Source organism: Telopea speciosissima, chromosome 4, assembly GCF_018873765.1.
Source record: "Telopea speciosissima isolate NSW1024214 ecotype Mountain lineage chromosome 4, Tspe_v1, whole genome shotgun sequence".
NCBI lineage: Eukaryota > Viridiplantae > Streptophyta > Magnoliopsida > Proteales > Proteaceae > Telopea > Telopea speciosissima.
In genome coordinates this window covers 54,879,990-54,889,581 of record NC_057919.1, presented here as the reverse complement: position 1 = coordinate 54,889,581, position 9,592 = coordinate 54,879,990, and the positions used below count along the sequence as shown (strand labels likewise).

At 40.9% G+C, this 9,592-nt stretch overlaps 1 protein-coding gene across 1 annotated transcript; it reads left to right on the top strand.

Annotated features, from left to right (window-relative positions):
* On the top strand, positions 1-3,478 carry LOC122659425 (ubiquinol oxidase 1, mitochondrial-like). Its single transcript, XM_043854537.1, has 3 exons — positions 1-339; positions 3,264-3,336; positions 3,444-3,478. Exons 1-3 carry the CDS (start codon positions 1-3, stop codon positions 3,476-3,478), a joined length of 447 nt encoding a protein of 148 aa, XP_043710472.1.
* The last annotated feature ends 6,114 nt before the right edge of the window (positions 3,479-9,592 follow it).

Here is a 9,592-nt window from a genome sequence, read left to right as displayed (position 1 = left end):
ATGGCCAGTCAGCTGGTTAAGCAGTTTGGACCACGGCTCCTTTCCACGGCAACCCTTGGCAAACCGGCTACTGAAATTCTGATCGGGACTTCTACTTTCTTCCGCACAACAACATCGGTCGTGCCAGTTCGAACCAGCGTGGCCTGGATCAGGTTCCCATCAGTTGGTGTACGGCATGGAAGTACTTTGGCCTTGAACAAAGAAGGGGAAGAAAAAGAAGTGAAAACCACTTCTGTCGGAGGTGAACCGGAGGAGAAAGCAATCACTGGCTACTGGGGTATAGCTCCTTCTAAGATTACTAAGGAGGATGGCAAGGATTGGAAGTGGACCTGCTTCAAGGTATGTTAAGTTCTCTGCTTCTCATTTTTTTTTCTTTTTTTTTCTTTTTTGCGGTCCTTCCTTCCTTCCTTCCAAGGAAAATGGAGATGGGTATGTTATTTCAGTTATTTTAATAAATTATGATTTTTTTTTCTGGGTTCTAAAGCCATGGGAGACGTACAAAGCGAATGTTTCGATCGATCTGAACAATCACCACGCCCCAACTATGTTCTTGGATAAATTAGTTTACTGGACTGTCATGGTTCTCCGATACCCAACTGATCTCTTTTTCTAGGTATGGTGTTAATGGTGGTGGTGGTGGTGGTGGGTATGTAAAAGAAGATGATGATTTGGGGAAGATGAGGGCATTTTGGTCTTTTCAAATTTTTGCAAATAGGTCAGGGCAATTAGGTCTTTTCAAATTTCAGAAAAGATAGAAGAAAGGGTAGTTTGGTCATTTTTTAGCATTTAATACCTGGTGTGGACTTAAATGGCATTAGGGGGGTAAAGCAGGGGTGGTACGTGGACTTATCAGAAGCTTAGGGGGATACGAGGAATATTGGGTGCATTACAGGGGGGTACGTGTACTTTACCCTTTATTTTATTCCATCATAGGGTTAAATCCCATTATTCTAGATTTAAAAAAAAAATTTGGTACCCTAGGTTCATTGTGCATGGCCTGCTGCCACTGCACGCCCGCGGCCTGTGCCTGGCTCGCGTGTAGTGCATAGCAACAGTAGGGCTGCAACCGCGGCCTGCTCCACACTTGTGATGCAGGCTGTAGCCTGCGCGCGGCCAGCACCTGTGCACGCGCGGTCTGCCCCTGTGCAGGCTGTGCGCCCCCAGTGTTGCCGCCCAACTGTGCGTTTGCGTACGATTGCTGCCCCAGTTGTTTGACAGTGTTTTTCCCTCCAGAAAAATTTAAAAAAAAATATTGCAAAACAGAATATTTAATTATTTTTAATGGTTTTGCGGATTGGAGGAAGATGATGGGTGAACAGATCCTTCCCTTCACCCACTTGTGAACAAGTTGTTTTTGGGTACATGTTTTCACATGAGATGTAATGCTATTTTTTTTGAATGCTCCATGTGATTGTGGGCCCTATATATAATATTGCTTGCCTATGTTATTTTGGGATTGACTATCTAATAATATGGATGGTAAATTGATGTATGTGATCCATTGGGATTATGGGTGGATGTGATGCTTCTCTCTCTCCCCCTTTCCTTTTTATAAACAAATGTACTCCACCCCATGGGCAGCCCAAAATGGTGGGTTGATTTTTTCGTGCGAGGTTTCTTTACTATGAAAAGGAAAGTGTATAGAATATTTTTCCTAGGTTTCCATTATAATTTTAGAGGAGTTAGGACTCCTAGGGCATGTTAATGATGATCCACATGTGACGCTCAAAGCTTATGAAGATGCAAGCCATCAATTTTGAAGACATGATCGGGCGGAGGAGATGATCGAGGCATGGCATCCATATCATGATTGATGCACCCATAATTAAAAGAAAGTTATTAGTTTTATTTTTATTGGGAGGGTTCTTTAATTGCTTCTGATAAAAATGTTGCCCTCCCATAATCACTTTTAATTAATGTTGATTAATTATATTATTTGATTCCATTCATGATATGTATGTGAGAGTTGCTTAATCACTCTTTAATCATAATACATGTATGATATGGACTAGTCTAAGTTAGTAGACATGTTCATGACCTCCTATTGAAGGCAAATGTAGAGGTTGTGTGGTATGACCTCACATACGCCGACAAGACATTGCCAGGCTAGCTCATTGTCACATGGTTATCTATATTTACCTCTATCTAGATATGTTAGGATATGGATAGTGAGAGGGCACTGCGACAGTAGGCCATTTTTCATGATTTCATGATTCTAACTAATGCAATAGGTAAATGCATGACTTGGGTGTATGTCAGCCAACAGGATCTGGGCATGACACCCAGGTGGTCGAAAATATTGGAAGCCCATGAGGCAGACAGATTAGTCCACATTACCATGGTATGTATAATGACTTCCGACAGGGTTGTAGGTATCCAATTCATTTTTTTGGGTCATGAGGGAGACCTAAATCATGAAAGACCATTGATGTATATGCTCAATTTTTATCAATGATTAGTAATATGCGTGTGTTTTTACTTGTACATGTGTAGATTATTACTGAATGGCTGAAGTTAATTTCAACTTGTTAACACTCATTAGTGAATACAAATTAAATGGTACACATTATGTCGATTGGTACCAGAGCATTAAATTGCTCCTGACTGTAGAAGGACTTTACACAGTTCTTGATGAACAAGTTCCTCCTCAACCTGACCCCAATGATTTTGAGGCATATGAGGAGATGTAGGATTTCCTCAAGAGGGACTCCAAGGCATCACTTTATATCCTAGGATCATTGGAGAAGCTAGCATTGGACTTAGTTAAGGATATACGTACCTCAAGCGATAAAATGGATAAGCTTGCTGAATTAGTCAATAGGTAGCTGACACATGCACACTCTGATATAGTGAGTCAGATCCATAACTACAAGATGTCCCAGGGGACTCTAGTAATGGACCATGTCATGAAAATGATTAATCTATTTGAGAAACTAGAAGCCATGGGGACTAGGTTTGAACTATGGTACAAGACTGATTTGACCTTAGCATCACTCACCTCCACCTATGCATCCTTTAAGATGTCCTACAAGATGTCAGATAAGGAGCTGGAGCTCACCGAGCTTGCCAATGCACTAGTAGAAGCGAAGGCCACCTTGAAAAAGGATAAGGCTGAGGTCCATGCCACTGATTTGAAGCCTTCTTCAAATGGGAAGAAGAAGAAAAAGAGAAATAAGGGTAAGCCCCTGAAACCCAAGGGTGGGAAGTCTGGGAATAAGAAAGCTAAAGGCAAGTGTTTCTATTGCAAAAAGGAATGTCACTAGAAAAGGAACTATCGTGCATTCCTGGCTACTGTGAAAGACAAGAAGCCAGATGATGCTAAGGCTACTAAAGAAGGTACATGTGATGTTTACATTCTTTATGAGTCTAATTTATCCTTTGAACTGACCAACTCTTGGTTGGTGGAAAGTGGCTCCACTGTTCACATTTGTAATGATTTGCAGGGGTTCAAGGAGACAAGGAATCTGGAAGGAAATGAGGTGCATCTTCGGATGGGTACTGGAGCTGAAGCCATGGTGATGGCTGTGGGAACTTTTATTTTAAATTTTAGTTCTGTTAATTTAGTTTTAAAGGATTGTACCCTCTTTGAAGAGGAAGATTATTCCAGTTTCAAAATTCGTTTTGGACGGGTATAGTTTTTCCTTTAATTCTAAATTGACTATTCCTTTTAATAATTATTTTGTGGCATCTATATACATACAAAGTGGATTGTATTTCCTAGATTGCCCCATTAGAACGAATATTGTTTTGAATGTTGATTTGAAACGGAAAGCAGCTCCAGTGAACTCAACATATCTACGACATCTAAGATTATGTCACATTAATTTAGACCAAATCAGTACATTGGTAAGGGATGGGCCCTTAGAGTGTCTGAGGATTAAACCATTCCCTATCTGTGAGTCATGCCTTCAAGGTAAAATGACCAAGAAACCCTTTAGCAATAAAGGTACTAGAGCTACAGATTTGTTAGAGTTAATACATACTGATGTGTGTGGGCCCATAAATATACAAGCAAGGTATGGATTTGAGTATTTCATAACTTTCACTAATGATTACTCAAGATATGGTTACATATACCTGATGCATAGAAAATTAGAAGCCTTTGATAAATTCAAAGAGTTCCAAGCCGAGGTCGAAAGATAGCTCGATAAACGTGTCAAGTCCTTATGATCAGATCATGGAGGGGAGTATCTATCGGATGAATTTAATGAATATCTCATATCACAAGGGGTAGTTAGTCAATTAACTAACCCTGGAACACCACAGCAAAATGGTGTATCCAAACGACGCAATCGAACTCTATTGGATGTAGTCCGAACGATGCTCACTTATAATGAGCTACCTCTCTCTTTCTAGGGGTTCGCTTTAAAAACGGCTATTTATATCTTGAATAGGGTTCCATCCAAGTCTGTAACTAAGATACCCTTTGATTTGTGGAAAGGACGTAAGCCTAACATTCAACACCTTAGGGTATGGGGTTGCATAGCACATGTACGAAAGCAATAGACAGACAAGTTGGAATCTAGGACTTCAAGATGCTTTTTCTTAGGCTATCCTAAAGGCATGATAGGTTCCTACTTCTATGACCCGGTTAACCAAAAGGTCATTATAAGTAAACACATCACATTTCTGGAGGAAGAAATGTTGACCAAGAGGTCTGAACCTGTAGTCATTAAAGAGTTATTGGATAACTCAGAAACGTCACTTCTAGAAGTGAGACCAATTGACATACTCGCTAAAATACCAACACCTCAAGAACCTCGACGTAGTGGGAGGACTATAAGACCACCCACCAGATTTACTTTTCTCACCGAAGAAGAGCAAACAGTGAAAGAGTTCCACATGGTGTCGGTTGAATCGGATGATGATCCAATAACATACTCTGAGTCTCTTAAGGATGTTGATGCCACTAAGTGGCTGGAGGCAATGCGTTCTAAAATTGATTTGATGCATTCCAGCAAGGTCTGGACTCTAGTCGATCCACCACTTGGAATTAAGCCGATTGGGTATAAATGGATCTTCAAGAGGAAGAAGGGTGCAGATGGAAAGGTCGAAAGATTCAAAGCGAGACTGGTGGCAAAGGGCTATACCGAGAAAGAGGGTATAGACTATGAGGAAACCTTTTCACCGATGGCGATGATGAAGTCCATCAGGATTTTATTGGCAATCCACATACTTTGATTATGAGATCTGGCAGATGGATGTGCATACTGCATTTCTGAATGGATTTCTTCAAGAAGAAACCACATGCAACAGCCAGAGGGGTTCTCTTCCTTGGAGGAAGAAAGAAAGGTTTGTAAATTACAGAGGTCCATCTATGGACTAAAGCAGGCTTCCAGAAGCTGGAACCTCTGGTTTGATCAATCAATCAAATCTTTTGGTTTTGATCAAAACATGGATGAACCATGTGTTTACAAGAGGATCAGTTGGATGACATATTATTAATGGGTAACGATGTAGGGTTTCTTTCATCTGTGAATAGTGGCTATCCATAACTTTCTCGATGAAAGACCTTGGTGAAGCTAGCTATATCCTTGGGATCAAACTCGTAAGAGATCGCCAGAAAAGGATGATAGGCTTGTCACAAGCTACCTATATAGACAAAGTCCTAGCCAGATTTAGCATGGAGAACTCCAAATGGGGAAGTGTTCCGTTTCGACATGGAGTCATTTTCCAAATCTTAATGGCCCCAGTCTCAGACAGACATTGAAGAGATGAAGAGGATTCCCTATGCCTCTGCAGTAGGGAGTCTTCTGTATGCTATGTTATGTAAGGGGCCGAACATTTACTATGCAATAGGTATCGTAAGTCGTTACCAGTCTAACCCTAGATGAGAGCATTAGAATGTTGTCAAGAATATCCTCAAGTACCTGAGAAGGACTAAGGACTATTTCTTGGTTTTTGGATCAGATCAGTTATTAGTTTTGGGTTACACAGACTCAGATTTCCAAATTGACAAGGATGAAAGAAAATCCACATCTTGGATGGTGTATCTAATGGGTGGAGGTTCCATTCTGTGGCGGAGTGTAAAATAGAAATCTACAGCCAATTCCACTACCGAAGCAAAATACCTTGCAGCTTGTGATGCAGCTAAAGAAGGTGTTTAGCTGAGGAAATTTCTATCAAATTTGGAGGTCGTCCCTGACCTTGTCAAGGGCCCTATTCCCCTATTTTGTGACAACAGAGGGACCATTGCACAAGCTAAGGAGCTTAGAGCTCATCAGAGGAACAAGCACGTGTAGCAGAAGTATCACCTCATGAGAGAGATTATCTGACAGGGCGACGTGAGTGTCTCCAAAGTGGACACAACTGAAAATGTGTCAGATGCCATGACAAAGGGTTTGTCTCCTGGAGTGTTTGAAAAACACATGGAGGGCATGGGTTTAAAATGTATGGGAAATTTACTTTAATGTACAAGTGGGAGATTGTTGGATTTATGTGTCCATCAAACCTGGTTCGGTCCGATTCAATCCGGTTTTACTTTGTATTGAACCGTTATACATTTTGGTTTAATATTATCACATTTGATATAAACTTTTTTAGCATTATGTGTTCGTAAGTATTACTTAAAATGGTAGTCACAACTAGGGTTTGGGCTGGGCACCCTTATCATATGGTCGTGGCATTTGGTATGCCTAGACATGTGATATCAAGGTACGAATGCGAGTACTCACATGTTCGATGTGTGTATTGGCGAAGAATCTACTTTGTTGATTCCCTCATGTATTACTGCCAGATGTAGGAAGGAATAGACATGTGTCATCGAGGCCCGGTACCTGAGGGGACCCTGTCACTGCAATGTGTAATCGCATTCTTTAGTTCATCAATGACTTAGGGTTAAGTGAATCAAAGCCGGTGTTCTGTTAATGCGCGAACACTTTGTGAGTGAAGGAGTTACTCGGTCACCACTGCCCGATTGGGGAACACCGAGATTGAGGTTGTCTGTGTATAGTCGGATCAGAATCTGGATCCAGTACCATTTTATAAATGGTTTTTGTAAAACCTATTTTACACAAAATAATAGATTATATATAGTTATCTGATTAAAGTATTTTATCTAGTTTTGAGGGACCCGATCAGATACACAGACACTCTTATATGGACATGTACTATGGAATGGGGTTTGGCACTACAAGTGTACATGCCCTAGATTCCATAATGATGGTGTTGATTAGTGGAGGGGTTGTACATGGTAATTTATTATCATGTAGGGAGTTATTTGGAATTTGCTAAAATAATTGGTTTGTTATTTAATTAATGGATATGGTGTTAATTGTAATTATCCATAAATTAAAATAATTAATTAATTATATCATTCCCTATTAGATTCTACTTCTTCACCAATTAGAAGCACTTTGAGTTTAAACAGGAAAGCCAACAAAGAGAGAGAGAGAGTCAGACTCTCACTAGGATTTTTCCCATCTAGGGTTTTAGAAACCCTAGGATTATAAAACAACAAAAATGCAGAGGGGCAGCAGAGCTCCACGTTGTTGGCTGCCCCCTTCTGGATGAATTTTTGGTTCCCCTCTCTCTCTTGTGATCTCTTCTCCTTCTTCTTGCTCTCAACTTTGTTTGAGAGTTAGAGTTTTCGAAACCCAGATCTTTGCTTGAAGAACTGAAGAGCATCTAGGATTGGCTTGAAGAACCTTGGCTGCACCATTGGAGTTTCAGATCTGTTTACTTGGAGTGCTCATTGGAGGAATAACAATTGTCCATTAGAGGAGCAACACTTGAGGCTCATCAGGTTTGCAATTCTATGTTAATTCCTATTGATTTAATTGTATTGATTATTCATGGGATGTGAAAGTAACCCGAATCGATTATTTTCTGTTGCGCATTCAAGTATGGGATGAATCCCTCTATCTATGGGATGAAATAAAGATGACTTTTCTCTATGACATAGATTCCAATAATTTTATGGGACGTCAAAGAGATGGACTGGGCATTGGTTTGTCATACCAAACCCTAATAAGGTTCCATTAGGGCACCATGGGTGACCATGGAAAACCCTAAAATTGAAAATAGGATACCCAAGCCAGATTAGGGTGCCCTAGGGCAACCCTAGGTATCCCTAGAGACAACCCTGGAGATCCCAAGAGTTGGGAACTCAGAACTTATATTATTATTGGTTGCCCAAGGTGAACCACTATGATCCCATGGCTCGTAGCACCAGCTACAATTTGTGTGGCATGAATACTAACCAACTTTGGGGATCGGAGTTCGGTATATACTTTTGGAAGAGATTGAATGCATTCCGCACCAAACCTAACGATTGGACTGGGGGAGGCAGTGTTCCCATTTACTAATGGATCACTAAGCCTTTCTGGTCTTGAGGTGATTTAATGCTCAACCTCAAGGGGATTGGAACAAGGCAAAGAATAGTTCGATTCAGGTTAGTAAATCTTTTCAAAATGTAAAGTACAATAGTAATTTCCATTCGTATTTAGTGGATCTAAGAAACTAACCCTTATTTTAATCCCATCCACTCTTAATTTATTTCCTCTCTCTTCTTCTTCACGCCCTTATGAGTATAGAAGGCAACTGAGGAAAAAAGGCAGGGGGCAGGGGATGGCTCATAGAGGGCAAATGATGATATCATAGTAGCAGGGGTAGTATAGGGTGAGGGTGTTCAAAGAAGGGGACTTGGACAAGGGTGGGGTGGAAGGGGGGTTGCGGCATCCAGGGATGGGGTAAAAGGGGGATGGAGCAGCATGCACAGGTTAGTATCCAACAAGTCATCCTCATAGAGTACTTTGATATCCCTTAGGATGTGGTAGTATCATGTTCACATACCTCAGCACGTCTACCAGAATCTTGTCCACCAATTGGAACTTCAGCTTTCTGTGCAAACGACAAGGCTAAGGCAGAAGGGGGTTGCAGCGGTGGGGATGGTTCACAAAAATAAAAAAAGGAGAGATATAAAAATAAAGGGGTTTGAATAAAAATATTGGGAATTGAGAGGATTGAATATGTAAACAAAACTTTACCAAAATAAATAAACAAATAAGAAATGGAGAGACAAAATATGATAAAAGTGTGGGGACTCCAGATGAATATTGATGAACCAAATTATTATCGACTAGTGAGATGATGACCTGTGGCAACATCTGGGATGAGGCTGACCTGAACTGTCTCACATCATCCACTTAGCTTTGACATGAGCCGATCCGAACTGTCTTAGATCATCCACCTAGCTCGTCGTACCTGACAGATGCTAGGCCGACCCTTAAATCATCCATCTAACTCATTACAACTATCAGACTCTAGGCCGATCCGATGTATGGCCAACCTTAGCCGAACTAGAGCTGAACTATACCCGAGCTAAAACCAACAGTGTAAGTCAGAATCGAACAACATCAGTAAGATTCTATGAAGGCCCATCTATATATAATCGGATCGGTCATGCCATAACCGAGCCGATCTTATCACATCTCCAGATTAGTCAATAAGCTAAGGATGGAATCACTTCACCCATGTCATGCATCTTGCATGACTTAAGGTCATGCCATCCACATGACTATTTGTGACAGGTCTCTGCACCAGAGGAGCTCCACCTATACACTTGGAGACCAGAACAATGATCTAGCAAAGA